General features: G+C 23.1%; 7 protein-coding genes across 13 annotated transcripts in view; 3 read left to right on the forward strand and 4 right to left on the reverse strand.

Moving 5' to 3' along the window:
• Positions 1-72: 72 nt before the first annotated feature.
• LOC122849352 (protein-L-isoaspartate(D-aspartate) O-methyltransferase-like) lies at positions 73-865 on the reverse strand. Its single transcript, XM_044148044.1, has 3 exons — positions 811-865; positions 616-755; positions 73-321 (listed from the first exon to the last, which is right to left on the reverse strand). Exons 1-3 carry the CDS (start codon positions 863-865, stop codon positions 73-75), a joined length of 444 nt encoding a protein of 147 aa, XP_044003979.1.
• On the reverse strand, positions 730-15,061 carry LOC122848201 (WW domain-binding protein 4). The gene is made up of 9 exons (XM_044146118.1): positions 14,873-15,061; positions 6,299-6,506; positions 6,105-6,209; positions 5,954-6,025; positions 5,607-5,838; positions 5,124-5,490; positions 4,345-5,034; positions 827-896; positions 730-755 (listed from the first exon to the last, which is right to left on the reverse strand). Coding segments are annotated over exons 1-7 (1,206 nt in total). The 5' UTR covers positions 14,875-15,061; the 3' UTR covers positions 730-755; positions 827-896; positions 4,345-4,814.
• LOC122848198 (facilitated trehalose transporter Tret1-like) lies at positions 1,339-4,153 on the forward strand. Its single transcript, XM_044146111.1, has 4 exons — positions 1,339-1,734; positions 2,269-2,836; positions 2,902-3,103; positions 3,183-4,153. The coding sequence occupies exons 1-4, from the start codon at positions 1,662-1,664 to the stop codon at positions 3,816-3,818; spliced, it is 1,479 nt and encodes a 492-aa protein (XP_044002046.1). The 5' UTR covers positions 1,339-1,661; the 3' UTR covers positions 3,819-4,153.
• Positions 11,551-13,090, reverse strand: LOC122848202 (calmodulin-lysine N-methyltransferase). Its single transcript, XM_044146119.1, is given in 3 exon segments — positions 11,551-11,641; positions 11,643-11,875; positions 12,344-13,090. Coding segments are annotated over 3 exon segments (969 nt in total). The 5' UTR covers positions 12,989-13,090.
• An 89-nt stretch (positions 15,062-15,150) lies between the features above and the next one.
• LOC122848205 (post-GPI attachment to proteins factor 2-like) lies at positions 15,151-16,594 on the forward strand. The gene is made up of 4 exons (XM_044146124.1): positions 15,151-15,725; positions 15,793-16,039; positions 16,104-16,319; positions 16,388-16,594. Exons 1-4 carry the CDS (start codon positions 15,537-15,539, stop codon positions 16,513-16,515), a joined length of 780 nt encoding a protein of 259 aa, XP_044002059.1. The 5' UTR covers positions 15,151-15,536; the 3' UTR covers positions 16,516-16,594.
• A 116-nt stretch (positions 16,595-16,710) lies between these two features.
• On the reverse strand, positions 16,711-19,066 carry LOC122848200 (L-2-hydroxyglutarate dehydrogenase, mitochondrial). Of its 3 annotated transcripts, XM_044146115.1 has the most exons (6): positions 18,850-19,066; positions 18,317-18,411; positions 18,033-18,237; positions 17,554-17,958; positions 17,206-17,477; positions 16,711-17,137 (listed from the first exon to the last, which is right to left on the reverse strand). In XM_044146115.1, exons 2-6 carry the CDS (start codon positions 18,400-18,402, stop codon positions 16,762-16,764), a joined length of 1,344 nt encoding a protein of 447 aa, XP_044002050.1. In that variant the 5' UTR covers positions 18,403-18,411; positions 18,850-19,066; the 3' UTR covers positions 16,711-16,761. The 3 variants fall into 3 exon arrangements, with proteins under 3 accessions (XP_044002050.1, XP_044002051.1, XP_044002052.1); XM_044146116.1 differs by lacking the exon at positions 18,850-19,066 and having other exon boundaries at positions 18,317-18,459; XM_044146117.1 differs by lacking the exon at positions 18,850-19,066 and having other exon boundaries at positions 18,033-18,232; positions 18,317-18,433.
• A 1,776-nt stretch (positions 19,067-20,842) lies between these two features.
• The window catches only part of LOC122848197 (E3 ubiquitin-protein ligase TRIM9), a 70,122-nt gene continuing 67,136 nt past the window's right edge, over positions 20,843-23,828 (forward strand). For 4 of the 5 annotated variants that reach the window (XM_044146106.1, XM_044146109.1, XM_044146108.1 and 1 more), the window contains exons 1-2: positions 20,843-22,049; positions 22,719-23,003. In XM_044146106.1, the coding sequence (XP_044002041.1) occupies positions 21,558-22,049; positions 22,719-23,003 (777 nt within the window). In that variant the 5' untranslated portion in view covers positions 20,843-21,557. The remainder of the gene's footprint in view (positions 22,050-22,718; positions 23,004-23,828) is intronic. The other variant, XM_044146107.1, reaches the window with a different exon arrangement.

A 23,828-nucleotide genomic window follows, 5' to 3' on the forward strand; every position in this document is an offset into this window, starting at 1 on the left:
GCTCACGTAAAAATTTCTGAAAATTTCACCTTCAAACAAGTGGATCATTTGCTAAATAAAATTTTTCTTAAATTATGATAACAAAATTATAATACCAATGAATTTAACACGTCCTTCTTTGATAAAACTTGGATAATCATTTTGTAAATTTTCAGTTGCTATTTTTACAAGTTCCGGAATGTGATCAATTCCAATGACTCTTCCTCTTGGACCAACCATGTAACCCATGCAAGCTGTTAGATATCCTGAGCCAGAACCAACATCCAGTACACGTGCAGAATCAACCAGTTGATCAGTCAACATTGACAATGCATAAGCATGCTGTTTTTATTAAAAATAATAAAGATTGACAAGATTATAATTATATCTTCAATCAAATTTAATATAAAAAAAATTTCCAATTGTGATTAAAAACAGTATTAATGTAAATATCAATTGATAAAATTCAATTGACCTATTGATAGCCTCAATTCTTATCTTTAAACTTAAATTATTATTGACAAGATGAAAAATACTTTGACGTCAATTAATTTATATAAAATTAGAAGGAAAAGTTTTATTTATTTTTTTTCTATTAGAAATTCTAGATAATAATTTAAATTAATTGTTTTTTACCATATGAGGTGCAGAAATTGTTACATTGTATCCAATTTTTCTTGGTCGATCCAGATAAGGATTATCTTCATGACAATATTTACCACGATCAATTTTTAACATTGATTCTACTGCTCTTTCAGTTGACAGTATATTTGCATCTAATAAATAATTTTATAAATTAATTGTTAATTAAAATTTTATCAAATTTATTACCTTTTAATTTCTTAACCATTTCTTGATTTGTTGATCCACTACAATGCCATGACATTGTTTATTTAATGATTAAATAATAATTATAACTGAAAATAATTAATAATTTTTTAGTATCATAAATTATCAGAAATGTTTAGATTTAATTCAAAATAAAACAGTTGATTATGACGCAGCTTTTGAATAAATAACAAATTAGAAAAATATAAATTTATTTATATTGTTAATTTGTAAAAATAATTTATTCATTTATTTTAAAAATAAATTTATAAAATTATATGCTGAAATTTTTTTTAGATTAATTTTTGAATAAATGAGTTATTAATTTTTTTTTTCTAAACAATAATTTAATTAGTTAGTTAATTAATTTATTTCTGTGCTCATCTGTTTACACAGACCTTGAGAAATCTTTTTTCTTCTCATCTTAATTTTTTTTTACATCTTCTACATTAACAATAATTAAATTATTAAATTATTTATTAATTATAAAAAAATATTAATAATATTATTTCGTCTTTGAATATACCCCTCCACAATTTTACCATCAAAGCAATCATCTCTATAAATTGAATTACAAACTGACAAATACATTTGTTTGATAAGAAAACATCAAGTTATAAATCGTTCAGTCACAGTGTACCATTCAAAGTCAAGGATTGTATATTTTAATTTTAAAATTAATTACTATTCATCAACATATTTAATCATTTATTAATTTTGAACTTTGTAATTTTCCATTTTATTATATTAATTATTAGTACTTTGAATGTTGAAGTTAATTTTGTTCAAATTCATTTGATCAATCCATCACAAAGTATAAGTCAATTATTTAAGTTTTTTTTTTAAATATCAACATGACAACAGCTACGAAAAAATTATCACCCGGAGAACCTGGTAAATTAAAACAACTATCAGCAGCAATTATTGGTAATTAATTTTTAAATCTTAAAATACTAATTTAAAAATAATCAAATAATTACAAAATTGACCTTCAAAAGTTAATCATCTGCTGAATAATTTTTTTTATTTAATTACAATAATAATTTATTAATAAATTATAATTAAAAAAAAAAATTTTATCAATTAATATATCTATTATTTAAAAAAAAAAAAAAATAATAAAATTGTAATATTTTAAAATTAATTTTACTATTTTTTTTAAATATTAAAAAAATTAATTAAAAAAAAAATTATTTCATTCAAATTGTTTATTAAATAATAAATAATAATTATATAATTTCATTAATTAATTAATAATTTATATCAAGCTTTAAAAATCATATAAAAAAAAAAAAAAAATTAATTAAAAAATTCACAACTTTTATACCAACTTTTATAAAAACTATTAATACAAATAAAAATATCCTTCAGTTATATTTAAATACACAAAATATATTCCTCCTTCAAAAAACAAAAAATACTTCTATGATGAATATTATAAAATAAATAATTTTAAAATAGTTAATATTGCTGTACTGACATATGGAATGAACTTGGGTTGGTCATCACCAACATCACCAACTTTAATGAGTAACAACACACCAGTTGGATCAACACCAATGTCATCTGATGAAATATCATGGCTAAATGGAACACTATGCCTTGGTGCATTATCAGCACTTCCATTATGCAGTAAATTATCAGAAAAATTTGGTCGTAAAAAATTTGGTTGTTTAATTGCAATTCCATTAATAAGTTGTTGGTTTATTAAATTAATTGCATTTAATTATTATTGTTTATTAATATCACAATATCTTGGTGGTATTGGTGGTGCAATGTCTTTTTTTTTAATTCCAATATATGTTAGTGAAATATCAGCAGACAGTATTAGAGGACAACTTGGTACATTTTTAGTATTTGCTGTTAATATTGGTATTGTTCTTGGCTATACTATTGGTGCTAATTTATCATACAGATTATTTGCTGCATTTTCAATGATACCACCAATAACATTTTTTTTTGGCTTTATATTTATGCCTGAAACACCAATTTATCTTGTGAGAAATAATCGAATTGCCGATGCAACAAGGTAACATTTGTTCAAAATATTATAAATTTACTTGTTTAATTATCATCAATTTTTCATACAAACAGATCATTGATGTGGCTTAAAAATAATGACACATCAACAGTTGAACATGAGCTACAACATTTAAATAAATTAGCAAATGAAAATTCAGATAAAAAAAGTAAAATTGGATTTAAAGATTTATTCAGAGATCGTGGCACAACAAAAGGATTTATCATCGCCCTGGGTCTCATGATAGGACAACAATTGTGTGGAATATCAGCAATAGTATGTTTTAATTATCTTCAAATATTTCTTCAAGATATTTATATGGGTTTATTAATTATCAATTAATTTAATTCATCAGGCAATGTATACATCAGAAATATTTAAATTAGCTGGTAGTTCAATGTCACCAAATTCATCGGCAATTATTTTTGGATCAATTCAAGTTATTGGATCATTTTTATCAACAATTATGATGGAAAAAGCTGGTAGACGTTCACTTATACTTGTGTCATGTTTTGGAATGGCTTTGTGTCATTTTATACTTGGTGCATTTTTATCTTTGATGACTATTGGCTATGAAGTTGATTCATTTTCTTGGATACCAATTGTTGCAATGTCATTTTATGCTGTTACATATTGTCTTGGTATGGGACCAGCTCCCTTTGTTGTTGCCTCTGAAGTATTTGCATCTGATATATCATCATTTGCAAATTCAGTATCAATGATTACACTTTGGCTATTTGCATTTTTAACAATTAAATTTTTTCCAATTGTTATTTCTGCTATTGGTATGGCTGGTTGTTTTTATTTATTTTCATTATTTTGTACTTTTACATTTTTTTTTACATTTTTCATTGTACCAGAAACAAAAGGTAAACCAATTGAACTTATTTTTGCTGAATTAAATGGTTGTCCAGATAAACTTGATCGAGGATATACTCATACTTGTTTAGAAATTAATGATAGAAAAAATAGTAAAAGTTCAAATGTGTAAAAAAGTAATTTCTTTTTTTTAAAAAAAAGTATTTTAACTATTATTTCTTTAGTTTAATTATAGTTAATTATTTTATTATATTACTAATTATTATCAATTGTAGAAAATAACATTATTTCGATTTTTAATTATTTTTTTTTTCTAAGATTTAAAGCTAAATTTCTAGATGTCGACTAAATTGTAAAAATATTTAATTTATTAATTGCTTTTTTTTAAATAGTTTTTGTTTTTTTTTTGTTTAATTGAGTCACGTTTTTATCAACAAAAGATTTATATATGTCGATCGATAGTTTATTGACCTCAATGCATGCGCAACATGGAAACAACTTTTATTTTGGTTTTTTTTGTTTTTTTTTTTTTATGTGTCACACTTTGTGTAAGTGTATAAAAAAATTGATATAAATAAAATGAATTTTTTAAAAACTAAATTTTATTATTAATAATGTTTATTAAAATCTAAATAATATTTAAATTGCATTTATGAATTTTTTATGATGATATTGTGTTTTATATTTTTAGTATTTACCTTGTTTTTTTTGTTCTTTTTTGATCTCCTGGCCTTGTTGATTGTTGACTTGCTTGTGATGCAAAAACCTGACCTAGCTTTAGAAGCGCTGTGAAATTATTTGTGGCTATTGTAAGAAGATTTGCTACTTTATAACCGACTGTTGTACACGAAGCAACTTTGCAAAATTCAATCGAAATAATAATTTCGAATCGAAAAAATCATTTCGAATTGAAAATTTCGATTGATATTTTTACAAAGACAATTTAAATGTTATAAAATAATATTTTACTAATGTTCAATTAACTAGAATACAATTAACTTTTGCAATAACTTAATTTTAATATTTTTCAAAACAATAATAAATTAAACATTTAAAATATACAATTATTTTTATTTTACGAATTTTTTAATTTAAAAAAAAAAAAAATGTTTTTGTAAAATACTTAATAAAAATGACAATTTAACTATTTTAAAAAATATTTTATCAATTATTCATCATCATCTAGCCTTTTTCTGGTATTTTTATTACCAAATTTACGTTTTTTAAATACTGGTGTGCTGCTACCTTCATCATCACTATCATCAGAATGAATTTTAGTAACAACTTTTTCTTTAAATATTCGAACAGGAACTGGAGCTGCTTGCTTTGGTTTAACTTCAATAACTTTTCTCTGTTCTGGAAGCTGAAGATTAATAACTTTTTTCGGTCTAAAAACAATAAATAAAACAATGAATAAATAAAAATAAATTTTTCAATTAAAAAACAAAGATAAAAAAGATATTGAAAATTAATTTACTTTATTTCAACAATCTTCCAGGGTCCATAAGGATCAACTCTATCAGGAACACTGTAGTCTCGTCGATAAGGTATTTTTTCCTCTTCTTCTTCTTCTTCCTCTTCTTGATGATCATCTTGTTTTGTAGTTTCTTGACTTACACCATCACCTGTTTTATTTCTCCCAGTATTAACTTTATTTTTTCTAAATTCCTTTAATCTTTCACGCTCAGCATTGGCTCTTTGTTCTTCAATAATATCAGCTTTCTCAATGAGCTCTTCTTTTTCCAATTGATCTAAAAGTTTCAACTGGAGTGCTTGCTCCTTCACTTCCTCTTCTTGTTCAGCAATTGACATGTATCCTTCTACTGGAATTTCCCATTTTCTTTCTACAAAACAAAAATATATTAGCCTTGGTTCTAGTAGACACTACAAGTTTAAAACTTTATACCCAAACAAATGAACAAATAAATAATTTAATTAGTTATTTTAATTATTTAATTACCATGTGTCTCAGTGTGCCAATAATAAGTCCATCCTTCAGGACTTTTAGCTTCATACCAAAGTTTTTGCATGTAACTTTTTGGTTGATCATCTTCTTTAATTTTTTTATCATTTTTTTTTGTTCCAGGTGTTTTATTATTGGTTTCATTTGATGCTGAAATTTGTTGTCTTGATTCTCTTGCTTGAACACGTTGAAATGATGATGGGTCACAAAAATCAATACCTCCAGGCAACTGTAAATCATTACCTCACTTAATTACAAATCAAATATCAAACAGTTAATTGCTTAGTAAAGCTATTTTTTTTTTTTTTTGCAAATAAATTGAAAGAAAAATATTATTTACTCACATTTTTACTGCTTTTGTGACGAGGGTTTGTCTCGAGAGGTGTCATAGGCATTTGATTTGGATTTGTATCAACCTGAATTAGATTATTAAGCATAATAAATATAATAAATTCTACAATAATATATTTTTTAATGAAAAAATTTTAAACTTACAAATGATGATTGTTCAATTCTTTTCTTTTTATCTCGAACTAATTGTTGAGCAGTCAGATCCATTTGATTACCCTCCAAATCTTTGAGATAAGCTGCCATAGCAGCCTAAAAAAATAAAATTTAAAAAATTATTATACATTAAATATTAATAATTATAATTTATTAATAAATATATATTTTTTTTTTTCATTTACATTTTCCATATTTTTAATATCACTTTCATATTTTTTTGTTATTTTCATTTGTTTTGCACTATTTTTATGAATTTCTTTGAGCCTTTTTTCAACATTTTCTTTATGTTTTTTGCCATTTTCATGAAATTCAATGCTTGGCTTGTTATCAGCAGTCCAACATTTGCAAAAATCACAAAATTTACGTCCTTGAGATTTCCAGTAATCAGCCCTGAAACAAAAAACAAATAAATAAATAAATTATCAACAAGATAATCAAGTTTGTTCAGTTTATTTAAATCATTATCATAATAAATCCATAATTTTTATTTATATATATTTACTAATAAGAAAAAACGACACAAATAAAAGTATATAAATATTGTTCTCTTCTTGTTCTATTCTTATCTTTTATGATGGTTCAACCGCACTGGATCGTTCAAGAAAAAAAAAATAATACTGCAGTATAATATCAGAACTCTGTGTAAATTTTCTTCTCGATATATTGAATAAAATAATCAATATATAATTCAATAATTACCAAAGAATATCAAACAAATTAATTAATGAAAAAAAAAATAAAAATCTACAATTATATATTTTTTTTTAAATTTAATAATTGAACAAATAATTATAAAATTTGTTTGGTTTTATTTAATACAATTGCTGTAAATTGCATCTAATGAACAAGATCGTGGAGCAAAAAAAAAAAGAAAAATTTAATAATAATATTATCCTCGTCAGTTGGTCTTAATTAGTACATCAAAATTTTTTAGCCAAAAAAAAAACAAGAATATCAACAATTTGTAAAAAAAAAAAAAGATAACAATTGATAATTTAATTTTTAAAGTTTAAAAATAGAAATACTAAATGAAATTATAATTTTACTAATATTATCATCAAGATGAAAATATATTTAAAAATTATAAAAAAAAAATATTTTCAATGTTAAAATTATATTTACATAATTTCTAGATAAAAAATTAATATAATAAAAATAATTTCATTAATGAAAAAAAATATTATCTTCATTTATTTATAACAAAATATAAAAAAAGAATAAAAAAAATCAGCAATGTGTTATCTAATTCTCTTGTTTTACTCCTAAATTACAATTAATTATTTAAAAAATAATGATAAAATTAAATGTTGATGCTTTGATTACGTAGGTGGGTCGTGTTATTGATAAATTAGTTGGCAATTAGTCTCTCTTGATGAAGGGAAAGTGCACTTGGCCTCCAGTCATCATCATCATTGTGTCTCGTGTTTTCGTTGCACGTGATAACAAAACTTTGATAATAAAAATTTAAAACCTTTTCAAGAGCTCTGACCTTGAACCTAAGCTTCATTAAAATACTCAAATATTATTAACAAAATATCAATTATTATTTTTTAACATTGTTAATTTTTTCATTAATTTATAAAAATACATAAATATTTTTGATTTTCAAATTCAAATTGCATTTTTGTCTAGACGATGCAGCCAAACTCGGTCAGTATTAATAGTAACTGTTTTTTTTTTTTTTTTATATATTTTGTATATATATAAATAGAGGGCATTATTAATAGATCAAGAAAATTTTAAAACATCATGTAATCCATAGTAATTTTCATCAACTTTGACATTTTTTTTTTTAAATATTATTTTCATCATATATTTTGTTAAGTAGAGGATAAAAAAAGATTGTATACAATGTTGTTGATAATAATTGACATTACTTTGGTACATTTGTAGGTATTCAAAAGTGGATTTTTATTTTTTACCTTGTCAACTAGACCGAGAACTAGTCCTTGAAATTCCAATGTTATGCAACACTTGTTTAAATTACAAATAACAACACAAAATATATATAAATATATATTTTTTTAAGCTTTATTACTTTATTACATAAAAAATTATGTTAAATTATTTTTTAATTACATTTTTGGCTATTAGAAATTTTTTTTTTTGATTGTTTTTGCATTTTTAAAAAAGAGCTTATTTGTTTAATTTTTATATACTTTTTTTTTTCGCAGATAAAATGATAAGATACAATTTATCTTGATTATAAATTTTTAATAATTCAATCTTATTCATTATCTTGATGGTTTTGGGTTTTTTTGGCTTTAATCCATTTTTTTTTTTTTTCAATAAAAAAAATATGTGTGCTCAAGTCACGTATGTTACTGGATTTTTCACGAGACGGTTAATGACTTTTTTTTTACGAAAAAAAAAGGAGAAAAATTGTGAAAAATAGATGCAGAAGGCTGACAGTATTTTCAATTTAATGTACAATTTTTTTTTTTTCTAATTAAAAAAAAAAATTCAAAATATCTCTAATTTCTATTATTTTTTAATAAAAAAAAATTAATAATTTTTAAAAATAATAACATATTCTTTGAAGAAATTAATTTTTCTTGAAAATTTCTTTTAAAAAAAATCATATTAAAATTTTTAAATTTTTTAATTGTTAATTTAAAATAGCTATAGTTTAACAATAAAATTTCAAACATCAAAAATGTATAAACTAGACAACAAACAATATAAAAAACAATAATAAATAAATTTTTCAAAACTATTAACAATTGAATATAGAATTTATAAAAGACCACCTCCAGTTGGTCATCAGGGTGTCACGCAGAGTTATTGTTTATTAAATGTTCACTCGAGTGCATCGACTAGAAATTAATTGAATATCATATTTGGCATTTGTTATAAAATGTAATGACATTGTTCTACTTGATAATATTAAACTCAATAAACAAGAACAAAGCCATTCTTAATTGGATTTTTATTATATTTTAATTTAATAAATTTAATTATTTTGTTTTTCAATAAAAATAGATAATAAATAAATAAATAAAAGAAATAAACAAATAAATAAATAAATAAATAAAATAATAAAAAAACTGGCAATGAGTTTTTGACCTCGTCAATGTTTTTTTATTGCCAAAGTGGTATCCAGCTGTTGGCTGTTAACGTCATTTGCTAATTTTCAAAACTTGAAAATTTCAAATAAATATTAACACAATCATAACTGTCATTCAAATAAGAAAATAAAAACAAAAAAAATTTCTAAAATTAATTGTAACATTTTTACGACATAAATTGATGTGTATTTTTTTTTTTTGTGTCGAAATTTGTCAAGTTGCTGGTTTAATTTCAATTTAATAATAAATATTTATATATATCGACAATGTGTCGGTGTTGATGATGACATTTGGATAGATATCAAAATAAAAATTGACAATCTATATAAATAATTAAATGTGTCATTGTTTGTTTGATGGAAAATTGGTCATAAAATCGTTAATCTATATTTTCCATTTTATTTTTTAAATGTATAAAAATAAATAGAAAATATCATCAAAGCTGTATGAATGAGTAACTAAATTTCAAAACTTTCGTCTAGTTTAAAAATATATTTTTTTTGTATTGCTAACTTGTGTGTGTGTATTTTTATGCTGCCAAGTTAAACAGGACACAAGATGTTTAATTTAAACAATTGTGGCTTGATTATAATTTTATTTTCTTTAGTTAAAAAAATTTTTTTTATATTGTCAATGTTAACTACTAATTTTTCAGATTGTTTTTTTTATTTTTCATGATAAAAATAAATTATAAATACTAATTAAAAAATAATTAAACAAATGAAAAAATTTAAATTTTTCAATTTTCGATAATTTTTAATCTTGAATAATTATATAATTTTAATACTAATTAAAATTAATGAGCATCAAGTGATTAACGACCGGAAATATTGCAAAATAAATATAGAAAAAATATTTAAAAATATACCTTGTTTTTATTATAAATAACCAAACGAAAAAAAAAAAAAAAGCCAGTGTTTAAAAATTAATTGGAAATAAAATTAAAAATTTAAAATACAAATAATAGTAATTTTAAATAAACAATGAAAAAACAAAGAGTCAATTTAACATTAAAAAAAATTGAGAATATAATTTTTATTTTGGCAATGAATAAATAAACAAATGAATTTAATGATTTTAAAATAAACACTCAATAATTGTTTTAAAATAACACTAATATATCCATGGGATAAAAAAATAATCCTATAATATTATTATAAACAAATAGTAAATTATTTTTCCCATTTAACTTTTGCAAAACTCAATTAAGGTTTTGAAAAAAAAAAAAGAGCTTGGAGCTAACTTGATAAATTGATTAATCATGATTCAAGTTTAACTAAAAGTTTTTTTTTTTTTTTTTCGTAATATTATTTATAAATAATAAACACATTAATAGACAAGTTTATATTTGTCATATTGATTTTAGTTTAGTATCTTTTTTTGTACATTAACAAAATGGATTAAAAAAAAAAAGATCAATGACATGAATTTCGACTAGACCGGAAACTTATCATCAAGGTCGAATAAATAAAAATTAAATTGTTAAATTTTCATGAAGATAATAATTATAATTGATGACGACAATTGGCATAATGACAAATTAAAAAGACACCTCACAAAAATAACAAGTTATTATATTTTTTAACAACAACATTTATTTCATACATTTTTTTTCGATTTCACAATTATTTTTTTTATCATCTAATAATTCGATTTAATATATTTGAATTTTTTTTTTTGTTTCTAAATACTTTAATTAAAATACTTGACTAGATTTAACTAGTTTGGTCCATTTTTAAGGATTCAAAATAAATCATTAAATCTAAAATAAATTTCGAAAACTTTTTAACAAATTATATATTTTCAGCTGTATCTATCTGTATTTTATATTTTTTTTTCTTCTCTAAAAACTTGGCTTTGGTTTCATTTTTTTAACAACCTCTTGGATTACTTTTCTTTCATTTTTATTTTCTTTTTTTTTTTTTTTTAATACCTCACTTCTCCCTTCTCGTCATTTTATTTTAAACATTTCCTTAAGCCCTGATGTTCTTGGCTTTTTTATTTCTTTGCTCCCAGTGGGGTCACGCAAATGTAAAATAACTTTAAAGATAAACTCTTGTATGTCACGAGAGACAACGAATAGAGTACTGGATTCTATTTTTTTTTTTTTTTTTCTACATACACAACTGACTTAGAATTATCATAAACATTAACGACTTTACTAAACTTAAATTTTATTATTTTCATTATTTTAACTTGATCTTGGAATAGAATTTTTTAAAATACTAAATAAATATTTAATCATCAAAAGGAACAGCACCAAAAAACTTTAAATTCAATTTAAAAATCAGAAAAGAAAAAAAAGGAAAACACTGTCCGGCAGTTGAAAATCTTTAAAGAAAAAGTATTAGAAATATTTCTAATAATCATCCAGGTGATGTATTTTTTTGTTTAGTTAATTCTAAAAGTACTGGATAATGTAAATCAGGTATCAAGTATAAATGTTTAGCATACATTATCCATACAATTCATAATGGCAATAATTTTTATAGCAGTATCAGCAAATAATTGGAATGTTAAACCTCTTTTTGGTGCAATAACAAGTGCAATACCATCATCAGCTAATAATCCATATATTGTATCAACAAGATCATGACGTGTATCATCAAAAAATAAACAATCAGCACATAATATAACATCATAATTATTATCATTACATTGTGATACATTGATATCATTTAATGTCCATGTCTGTTGACAAATAAATCAAAAATTAATTTGAAATTTAAATATATAAATAATTTATAAAATAAAAAAAAAATTAAATAGATAAATAAATAAACAAATAAACTGTTAAATAAATAAATAATTAAAAAAAAAAATTAATAGATAAACAAATAAACAATGAAAAAAAAATAAACAAACAAAAAAAAAAAAAAAAGATCTAGGTTTTTCAGAAAGTAAATAAATAAACAAATAATAAAATAAACAATGTAAAAAAATAAATAGATAAATAAATAAATAAACAATTTAATAAACAATAAAATAAAAAAAAAAAATTTTTAAATATATTTAAACAATTGGCCACCGGGCAATTATATAAATAAATAAAATAAAAATAAAAATGAAATAAATAGAAGAACAAAAACACTATAATTTAAACAATTAAATTAATAAATTGAAAATAAAAAAATAATAAAATAATAATGTTAAAATTACCTGATTAATATTTCTAATATTTGTCAATAAATTATTTGAATTTGTCCATTTAACAATACAACATTTAACATAATCATTCATATTATTTTGTTGAATAATTGATTTAACATTATCAACACTTTTATTATTGCCATCAGTCAATGTAACACTAATTGGTTCACAATATTTAGCAACAAATATACCAGCAAGACAACTCATACCACCACCAAGTTCAATAATATTTTTATTTTTACATATACGTTGATTATCAAGTAAATAATATGCAAGACATTCTTCTGATGGCCAAACACATACATTGCCAGTATTATTAAAACCAATTAATTCATTTGCTGTAAATATATTTTTTTTAATTGTTTTTATTTTAACATTATATTTATTATTATAACATGAATAATTATACCATGTTGATAATTCATTATTTAATGTTATTTCATCATTTAATAACAGCTCTGATTTTATTAAATTAAATGTTGTAAAACGACGTACTGATATTTCATCATAACAATCTATTTTTTTTTTATTCGGTGATTTTTTTAATGCACGTGCTAATAATTTCCATCTAAATTGTGCTGATGTTATCTTATCATTTGAATTTATTATCTTATTATTATTATTTTCAATTGATTTTAATATTTTTGAAGTCATTTTTTCATTACTCTATGGCTTTTTTAAATTAACAACAACATGTCACTTTTATTTAAATTTTTTTTTTGATGTTTATTTAGTTTGTATAAGGACGATATTGGATGAATGTACGACAACAGACTAAAAGCAATTTCTAACTCACCCGCCACATGCGGATCATCACATTTAACGCTTGCGCATTATTGAATTTTATCATATATTATTATCGCCTACACATCATCACTTTAATTTACTTAATTTTTATAAATATTTGTAACTATTTAAATACAAGGTAAAAAAGCCAAAATTATTTTTCATTATATAAAGCTGATAGAAATATTATTTTTACTCTATTTTTGTATTTCAAATTAAACGTTAGAAAAAATATATAAATTTATTCACCCTTCAAATAAAAATAATATATAAAATACAAATTTCAAGTCTATGCAATTGACTACATGGATAAATAATTCAATAAATAAATAGAAATGAAATTTCAAATAAATAAAGTAGTAAAAAAGAAATATTTTTTTCTATCATATTTATAAGGATTTATTTCGAATAAAAATTGTGTCAAATTTTTTTTTTTTCTATACGATTTATTATAAATATATTTATAAATATATTTGATGATTAATGATGATGTTGGATCAACATCATGTGAAAAACCATACGAGTGTAATCAAGTGTCTAGTTTTTTTTTTTCGATTGATAAATTATTTGTCTTTTAGAATTTTTTTCCAAGGACATGTGTCGAAAAAAATAAAAATTAATTGATTGAAAATAACAACGAGTTTGTTAATAATTAATCTAATATATTGGGGATTTTTTTTTGTAAATTTTTTATGGTTTTAATTTGAATAATACTCAAGGGGTTGATTTTTTTTTGTATAAAATATCTGGTTATCTTCAATGTGAGTGTCGAATTTCCATCATATCCATTAGAAATTTAGTCTGATATAATTGTTGGATGTCTCATCCATTATTTTCAGTATCGAATTACATACTTTCATCACCCTTTAATAAATCCTTTTTTTTTTTATTTTTAATATTGTTTGTTAAAAATTTATTGAGCGAATTATCAGAAAATTTTAAATTGATAAATAAATTTTTTTAATGATTTTAATAAAAGCTATTGTTATTTAATTGTTGAATAATTATTGAGGATATTTATTGAATGTTTAAAATGAATTTAGAATGTTTAGAAAAATTTTTTTAATAATGAAAAATTGTGGTTTAGATATTCCAAGTTGAAAGGAGGTTTTAAAATTAAATTTTTTGTGAAAATAAATTGTTTATAAGTGTCTCTCTTTTTTGTTGGATAAATTGAGGTGAATTTTGTTTACTTGTTCAAGTTATTCATCCATCAATCAACAACTATTTTTGATGATACAAAAGATGGATAAAAAGTTGAGGAAAAGTCTGTTTTAGCACTTAGCTAATGGATTCTTACTAAATTATATTTTCTTGATTTTTTTTTTTCTTAATAAAGTTTCAAGTTTACTTGAAATTTGTAAAATAATCAAGCAAAATGTTCTAGATTTTTTAATTGTATTAAAATAACAATAAATAACATTGTTTATAAATTTAAATAATAATAATAATCATTTGAACTAAAAATATATCCTAATTGGATAAATATTGTTCATCAACAAAAAATGTATTTAAAAAATTTTTGATTAATTAAATGTAAAAGAAATTCGAAAATTCTTATTAAGAAATTTTTTTTTTTTTTAAATTTATTATTGATAATTTCGACGTTCGCCAAATTGGAGCAAAGTTTTTCAATACGTAATGCCAACGTTTAAAGTAATAAATAAAAATTTTCCAACTTTTAAAAATTAAGAAAATAAATAGTTAAAGTTTTCTTCATTTTGAAAATATATATTAAAATAATTTACTTACATTTTTTATATTTATTTATCCTTATTGTTGTTAATTAATTTGTCAAATTTTCAGTCATCAACGTAACCTCACTTTTATTAAAAACAAAAACACAAACTTTTACTCCGAAATCACAAATTTTATAATCAAATAAACTGTTGAAAATTAAATTGTTTAATTAATTATCAATATAATTTATTTATAAATTGATTTAATTGTTATTAACAAGTGTATATTAACAAACAAACAAATTATCCAACAAAATAATGACAAATTTTCGTCAGCTGATGAACACAAACACTGCCAGCTTCTGCCATCTACAAAAAAAAATAAAATATATATTTCTTAATCAACCACCAGGAAGCGACACTTTCTAGTGTCAATATTTTTTTTTTTTTAATATTATTATTATTGCGTCAATTTGTAATGAAGAATCATAATAATTTGTGTTGATTTTTCAACACCTGTCAACAAATAAGATAAACATTATCACCAATAAATAAAAAAATATGTCAGAAAAATATGACAATCAATTAAAAGTGATAATGTGTTATGAATTTTATTATTTTCTATTATTACCAAATTAAATTACAAATAATTTTTTGTGGTTATAATAATTTATTTTGATACAAAAAAAAAATAATATGACTTTTAGTCAAAAATTTATAAATTAAAACTATTTAAAATGAATAAATTACGTTCAGGAATTGAATATTCACCTCTTCTTGGTACTGAAACATTAAATTATCGTTTTGTAATATCATTTACAAAGCTAGCATGGTTTACAGCTGGTTTGCCATTTTTTGGTTTTATATTTTGTGTATTATGGTCAATAATATTTGATTTTGAACATGCAACATTTACACATTGTGAGGTAATTAATAAATTAAAATAAAAAATTAACAAATTGACAAATTATTTATTAATTATTGATGCTTTAGGTTTACAATATTTTACCATCAGTATCAGCAGCCATAGGACACTACAGACCTCAAAATGACATTTGGAAAATTGTCATTGCAGCTCAAGCTTTTATTAGATCAATTGTTCTTATGATGTATTATTATTACTACAACGAAATTATATCAAAATCAGCAAAAGGATTAACAAACATAACACTTTTATCTTATACAATTGAAAATATATCTCTAGTCACACTGAGCTTCTGGACATCAAATGATAATTATGGTAAAGAAAAAATTAACAAATTTAAAAATACAAATTAATTGACATTTGTTTATTTATCTTTCAGCTTTTCATAAATTTTCATTTATATCTTTTTTAATTATGTCGCTGATCCACATGTCAGCATCATGTTATTTAGTTAAAAATTGTAGAAATTCATTTAGAGATGCCAATGAAACAAAATCATATGCAATCAAGATACGAGCATTGACATGGAACATTGTGTCAATATTTTTATCATGTTATTTTTTCTGGAGACATAATCAGTATTGTGAACCATTTGGTATGTTCATTGAAATATTAGCTGCCTTGTTGATGATTAATTTGTATTTCAATTTTTTTTTTTTTTAGTATATTCAATGTTTGCACTTTGTGAATACATGGTGGTTATATCAAACATGGGATTTCATGTAACAGCTGCATGGGATTTTGCTGGAAGAAGTCTCATGATATCAACAAGAGGATTGCGAATAATTTAAATATAATTGTTTATTATTAATTTCATGTAAATAATTGCGAAAAATTTATTTCTTTTTTAGCTTAATAAAAAATGTTTATATTTATTTTTTAAGTGTTTAAATAATTTATAAAAGTTGGATGATTCTCACAGCCACTCACAGCAAGATAATCGAAAAAAAAATTATTTGTTATTTCGTTTAAAAACTACAAGTAGTGATGATAAATAAATCAAGACAAGTAATTAAATAAATATAAATTTTTAATAATTAAAATTTAAAATCTTTTTCAAGTTTATCTGATATAAATTTAGCAATAGCCATACTACTTGTTGCTGCTGGTGATGGAGCATTTCTACAATGTATAACACGACTTCCAATACTTCCAGCACCTCCATCAAATACAAAATCATCAACTAATTTACCATCATTATCCATAGCTTGTGCTCTAACACCAGCTGGTCCTCTCTTGACATCTTTATATGTTATTTGATTGATAAATCTACGTAAATCATTAACAGCTAATGGATAAATAATTGATTTAACTGCTTCTTTTAAACCAGGTACAATAAAACGTAAACATAATTTATAAAGACCAGGAAATTTTGCCATTTCAATGCAGTCACGTATATTTACATCTGTCCATCTTTAACAAAACAAATAAAAATTAAAAAAACTTGTTAAGCTAAATCTTTTAAGCTATTTTTTAGTTACCTGTATCCTTCTCTGGAAAATGCAAGTACAGCATTTGGTCCAAGCCAAATATCACCATTCATTCTTGGTGTAAAATGAACACCAAGAAATGGAAACCTTGGATCTGGTACTGGATAAATATTTGTCGTACAAAGATGTTTTTTATCATCATTTAATAACAAATATTCACCACGAAATGGTACTATTCTTGGGCTAAGATCACAACCAGTCATAACAGCTAAACGATCTGAATGTAGACCAGCACATGTTAACACATATTTTGTCTTGATTGACTGGTTAAAAAAAATAAACAAAACATTTAATTTTTCATACAACAAACAACAAAATATCAAGGTAAATAATTCTTACATTATTTTTCGATAATACAGATATTGGAACTAATTCTTGTTGTCCATTTGATTCCTTAGTTTCTTCAAATCCAGTTACTTCATAATTGAGTATTATTTTTCCTCCCATTTTTTCAAATTCTGATGCATAAGAATGACATACTTGTGACCAATCAACAATACCAGTCCATGGTGACCAAATAGCCATTTCACCTTTACAATTTTTTTCAAATTTATAAATATTATTTTTATCAATTAGCTGTAATTCTGGTACATTATTTTTAATTCCACGTTCATGTAACTCAGCAATTTGTTTAACTTGTTCTTGTGTTTGTGCAACAATTAATTTACCAACTTTTTTATATGGTATATTGTGTTTACCAAAATAATCATATGATAATTTTAGTCCTTCAACACATAGTTTAGCCTATTTACAAAATAATTAAGTAGTTTATCAATTTATCATGATGTTATCTTGTTATACTTGAAGAAAAATATTACCTTCATACTACCAGGTGTGTAATATATACCAGCATGTACAACTCCACTGTTGTGACCAGTTTGATGCATTGCTAGTTTATTTTCTTTTTCAACTATTGCAATTTTTAATTGTGGATGTCGTTCAAGCATTTCACGTGCTGTTGCACATCCAACAATTCCACCACCAACAACAACCAAATCATATGTCTTTGAATCTAAATCTGCACTAAATAAATTTACAGTTTGTTTTTTTTTTTTTTCTTCATCTTTTTTTTATAAATTGTTTAAGGATTTAATAGGAGTACCTTGGAGTTGATGATGAGTAGCGACAAGCTTTTATCAAATGACCAAGTGAGGATCTTTGGAGACATCGTGTTACACCAGTTGACATGATTTATATCTGTGGAAATAATATCAAATTCATAACACCTAATTTTGTAAGGTTAACCAAAATATCTTCAATTAATTCAAAAAAAAAAAAAAAGAAACTTTTATGATTGTATCCAAGTTCAGAGAGATTGTTTTTTTTTTTTTTAAAATAATTTATGCAGTTGGATTATCTCAATCAATTTGAATGTAATTTATATTTTAGAATTAACATTTAATTTGTGATTACGTTGATGCTTATCAAGTGTAACTGATGTCTGTCATAAATAGGAAATTTCCATTTGAATATTAATTAATAAATTATAAATGGATTAGAATTTTTTATCTTGATAAATTTGTGGATTTATTTATTGAGTTTTTCTTTTTTTTCTTTTTTTTTGGCAGTGAGTCACCCTCGGTTTTGATTTGAATTAAAAACTAAAAATAAATGAGATAAAATTATTTAACTTACATGATAATTTTGTCAATGATTTACTTATTAATTGGTCAGTTATTTATTTATTTTTTTTAATAATGATAATGCTGGTTTGTTATTGTAAACTTTAAAGTTCAAAATGCAAATTCGTGTTGGCTGATTTGTTTTATCATCATCCAATTTTTATAAATGTTTTGACACGTCATGAAGAATTTTTTTTTTTATCTCATTTATCAGTATTTATTAATCTCGCTTATAAATAATAATAGTCAAGTCAAGGCTAAATTATTTATGTTAAATAAACAAACAGATAAATAATAATAATATTCGAAAAAAAAAAAATATGGATCACGCAAAATTTATTGTTGAAACTTAGAGATGGCGTTACCATGAAATTAAATTTAAAAAACGCAAAAAAATAAATCTATGTAATTAACAATTCAATATATAATTAACAATAAAACCCTACAATTTTAAATTTTCTAATTATTGTTAATAATAAACTCAGGCTGCAATAAACGAACAATGAATTTTCAAATTTCGAAACTCATCGTTCGCGCGCTCAAAATATCTAATTACTAAATAATTATTAAAAAAAAAACGGCTACATGAAAATTGTTGAAATAATTTAAACAACTAATTCCTATTATTTATAAAAAAATAAATATAAATTTACTGGAATCCAAACAATGACTTTGTCTCAATAAATTTTTTTCCAAAAAAAATCTCAAATTTTAAATAGCACCAAATCGAAAAATCATTTAAAAAATCGTTCAAGATTATTGATGATATATTCCAGAATATCCAATTGATAATTATTGATGTGAATTAAATCATCTATGATTTAATAACACTGTCATATTTTTAACCAAACATTATCATTGTACAAAGAGACCAGTTGATAGGCCAGCTGCATCATAGACTCAAAAATAAATGCACCTGGATTTTATTCTCCATGCACATTGCACATGCATACAGTCTCTTCAACAACACACAATAATACAAAATATTCATGATAATAATAACAATAAACAATAATAACAAATAATAATAATAATAATAATAATAATGAAGCAGACTCTCTTTTATTCTATCCTGACCCCGTGCAAACTCTTTGGACCATCACAAACGTACATTTTTTTTTGTTCTTTTATTGTTCATCATCATCATCATCATCTTGAGTCATCATGTCCCTACAAAATCACCTTTCTTTCTGTCCTATATTACACTTTTACCCTTCATCATAAAAATTCGCATATTACTATCTCATCTCACTTGAGAATTTGAGATTACATATGTGTGTAAGGTATACTTTATGAATTTGATCCTTTTTTTTATGCTTTTTTCTTTTTGTATTAAACTATCAACGTGTTTGCCCCACTCACCAGTCAGCTTACCTCTTGAAAAAAAAAAAAATATAAATATATAAAACAACTCGTTCTTCTTATTGTCAGTAACGAACATTATTTTACTTTCACCCTACTATTAAAATACTATGTCTAAAGATAACAACATTTTAACATCTAATTTTTGTAATATAAATAATGTAAAAAGTAAATATAAATTAAAATATATTGTTTATATAATAATTATATATATTAAATGTTTTATTTATATACTAAATTGAGTTCACTTTAAATTTGGAATAATGACTAGATTTACAAATTTTTTATTTGACTATATTAAAATAGAATATTGACCTAGAAATTAAAATTTGAAAAAAAAAATTTTTTTATTCAATCAATGGAGCGGAAAATGTCATGTAAATTTAATTTATTTATAATAATAAAAATAAATAAATATTTGACAAATCAGTTGATTAAAAAAAATATAAAAAAAATTGAAATTTTAAAAGGATTTTGTGGTGAACTGTTTATTTAAAAATAAATAAAATAGGTAAAATTGAATTTAGGCACCCTGCAGTAGTGCCCCACCTATTGCCCCTTTTTAATAGTTATTATTATTGTGAACCGTCACTGCGCTGTTTGTAAAATGCGTGGTTTATGATGCGCAAAGGTTCTTGATGCTGCAAAACACAAGAAAAGTCAGTCAACCCGGTGACACGGTCCATTGTCAACACGCAAGTTGCTCCAAAAATAAAAAAAATATATATCATTTTATCATTTACGTTTATATAAATATTTCTGTGTTTATAACAATCAATTTTTTATAAATAATAAATGTGTTGAGTGTTTGTTTGACAAAAAATCAAACAGTGATAACAAGTGAGTCTTGATAGAAATAAAAATAAAAAAAAAATGTAGAACTACAAATAAAACAAATAGAAAAAAAAAAAAAAAAAAACAAAAAAAGTTAAAGATTTAAATAAAATTCTATATTGTTATTATTTATTGATAAAATAATATAAAAAAAAAAAAAAACTAGAGTTGTTAAATTAGCTTTTTAATTAAAATATTTTTCAATTTTTTTTTTTTTTTTTCATTTTGCATTAAAAGATACAGGTTGTTATTAACATCCACGTGTTTAAAGTGTGTGTTAAATGTGATTGTGTTGTATCTAGTCTCAAGGAATTCAACATAAAATAAAATATAAATTTTTTTTTTAAATAAGAAGAAGGTCAAAAAAAGAGGCAAAAAAACCGTAAAAAAAAATTTAAAAAGTGTGGTGTAATAAAGTTGAAGGAGAAAAAAAGTAGACAGTAAAAATTTTGTATCGAAGAAGAAAAAAAAAGGGAAATAAAATAAAATTGAGATAAAAAAAAAAAATAAAAAAATATAAACATCATGGAGGATGAGCTACGTTGTCCTTCATGTAAGGAAATATTTAGTGATCCAGTATTATTGCCATGTTGGCATGCATTGTGTTTATCATGTGCTGTTAATATACAAGCACCACCAGATTCACCACCAGAATCAACAACAGACTCATCAAATCAACAAAATTTTGATCAAGAAGCTGATAAAGTATCAATATTATCAGAAACAGATTCTGGTGTTGTTTGTAGTAGCACATCAAATAGTTCAAGACCAGGTAGTTATGTTGGAACACCTGGTAATGGTAATTGTTTTCCACCATCTGGTGGAACTCTATGTCTATCATGTCCAGTATGTAATAAAACAGTTTATTTTGATGAAGGTGGTGCTAATAATTTACCAAAATATAAAGCAATGCAAAGAATCATTGATAAATATCATGAAAATAAAAATATACGTTTAAATTGTCAAATGTGTGAAGGTGAACCAAAAGAAGCTATTGTTGCCTGTGAACAATGCGAGGTAAATTTTTTTCATTTCTTTAATCAATCATCAACATCATCACCAGCAAAATCAACAATATTAAATATATTTTATAAAATTTATTTTAACTATATCCTGTAGTTTACTTTGACCTTTTTTTATTTTATATTTTTCCTTGGTCTACTTCGATTTTTTTCCTTTCGTTTGCTTTTTTTTTTTTCTGGCTTCCCTTTCGCCAAATCATGCGGCTGGAATCTCAATGAGTTTCGTTGCTCCTTTTGAGTTTACAGATATATATATATATAAATTATTCTCCTTTTGAATGTACATGCAATAATTTAATTAGATCCTTATGTACATATATATTGAAGCAACTACTCGTCTCTGATAAATGCCAAAAGAAAAAAAAAAAGTACATATAAATATTATCACGTATTTTAGAATGGTTCGTGATAGGTCTGGTCTATCTGTTAATCAGTTTATTCAATTAGTTTTGAGGCAGCGTTTTAAATGATGATAAAAGGGACGAATGACTACCTTGATACGTGAAAATAGGTCTAATTAAATTTACCCTTTAAACCTTAATTATTATTTGACCAGTTATAATACCCTTTTTTTAATTTAAACTTTATCTAAAATGTTTATTTAATTTGTTACCATGGATATTTATTTATGATTTATGTGATTTTATATTTTTTTTCTTTTTAGGTTTTATATTGTGATGGTTGTCGTGAATCATGCCACCCAAAAAGGGGACCCCTTGCAACTCATAATTTGGGACCACCACGTGCCAGCTGGCAGTCAAATACAATAAAAGGAAATAGACAAATGGGGCCTGATGGTACTTCAATATGTATTGATCATAATGGTGAAATAGTCACACTATATTGTGCATTATGTAAAATTGCTGCTTGTTCAATGTGTCTACGTGATCGTCATGCAGCTCATCATCATGATGTTTTACCACTTGCTGCTGCTTGTAAAGCACAAAAGGTAAATTTATATATACATTTTTAATTTATTATTAATAACACGCATGAGTTTAAAAATATATTTATTTATTTTTCATTTAAACAAAAGCGAAACAAGGTTCTTTTTTTTTTCATTTTAATTGTTGACGGTAATATACGAGCTGTGTTTTGATGATTTATTATTTTGTGAAATACAAACGATAAAGAGGGTAACAAGAAAAAAAATATGTATTTTATTCTAGTGTGTACAATCGAGTAATCACGACCCAGTTATTGCTATACATATCTTGTAAATAATCTCATGGACAAAATTTTATTGCAACGTTGGCATTGTTCATTGATTCTCCAATTTAAAAAATTTTTTATTTATTTTTTTACTCTATTATCTTTAAAGGTATACTTAATTTTTTTTTTTTTTTTCAACTATTTTACCTTGTTATGTTATATCTACCTTTGTGATTGAATGGATTTTGTTGGTTTTTTTAGCGACACGCAATCTTATCATACCAAAAATCCATTAAAAAAATAATTCACCAAAATAGCTATTCATATTATTATTTTTTCGTCAAATAAAAAATATTTATTATAAATTATAATAAATATTATTAAAAGGGCGTAAGTATATGAATAATAGGACATACGCCTTTTTATTATAAATAAATTTTAAATAGCCAAAAAAAAAAAAATATTTGAATATTTTTTTTCATAGTTTTTGAACCCTCAATGATAAAATAAAAATAAAAATAAATAATTCAAAAAATATAAAAACAAAATCAAAAAAAAATAAATGAAAATTGACAGATGTTTGGGGGGGATATATTGCATGTCTTGTGGGTGGAAACATGTC

This window comes from Aphidius gifuensis, linkage group LG2, assembly GCF_014905175.1.
Source record: "Aphidius gifuensis isolate YNYX2018 linkage group LG2, ASM1490517v1, whole genome shotgun sequence".
In the NCBI taxonomy this organism is placed as follows: Eukaryota; Metazoa; Arthropoda; class Insecta; order Hymenoptera; family Braconidae; genus Aphidius; species Aphidius gifuensis.

Coding starts and splice junctions, on each gene's coding strand:
- LOC122849352 (XM_044148044.1), bottom strand. CDS start 865: ATGTCATGGCATTGTAGTGGATCAACAAATCAAGAAATGGTTAAGAAA. Junction 756..810: donor AATGGTTAAGAAATTAAAAG/GTAATAAATTTG, acceptor ATTATTTATTAG/ATGCAAATATACTGTCAACT. Junction 322..615: donor CAATTTCTGCACCTCATATG/GTAAAAAACAAT, acceptor TAATAAAAACAG/CATGCTTATGCATTGTCAAT.
- LOC122848198 (XM_044146111.1), top strand. CDS start 1,662: ATGACAACAGCTACGAAAAAATTATCACCCGGAGAACCTGGTAAATTA. Junction 1,735..2,268: donor ACTATCAGCAGCAATTATTG/GTAATTAATTTT, acceptor ATTTTAAAATAG/TTAATATTGCTGTACTGACA. Junction 2,837..2,901: donor CGAATTGCCGATGCAACAAG/GTAACATTTGTT, acceptor TCATACAAACAG/ATCATTGATGTGGCTTAAAA.
- LOC122848201 (XM_044146118.1), bottom strand. Junction 6,210..6,298: donor ATATTAAAAATATGGAAAAT/GTAAATGAAAAA, acceptor TTATTTTTTTAG/GCTGCTATGGCAGCTTATCT. Junction 5,491..5,606: donor TTGGCACACTGAGACACATG/GTAATTAAATAA, acceptor TTTGTTTTGTAG/AAAGAAAATGGGAAATTCCA.
- LOC122848205 (XM_044146124.1), top strand. CDS start 15,537: ATGAATAAATTACGTTCAGGAATTGAATATTCACCTCTTCTTGGTACT. Junction 15,726..15,792: donor CAACATTTACACATTGTGAG/GTAATTAATAAA, acceptor TTGATGCTTTAG/GTTTACAATATTTTACCATC. Junction 16,320..16,387: donor TCAGTATTGTGAACCATTTG/GTATGTTCATTG, acceptor TTTTTTTTTTAG/TATATTCAATGTTTGCACTT.
- LOC122848200 (XM_044146115.1), bottom strand. CDS start 18,402: ATGTCAACTGGTGTAACACGATGTCTCCAAAGATCCTCACTTGGTCAT. Junction 17,959..18,032: donor ACACACCTGGTAGTATGAAG/GTAATATTTTTC, acceptor TTTTGTAAATAG/GCTAAACTATGTGTTGAAGG. Junction 17,138..17,205: donor TTTTCCAGAGAAGGATACAG/GTAACTAAAAAA, acceptor GTTTTGTTAAAG/ATGGACAGATGTAAATATAC.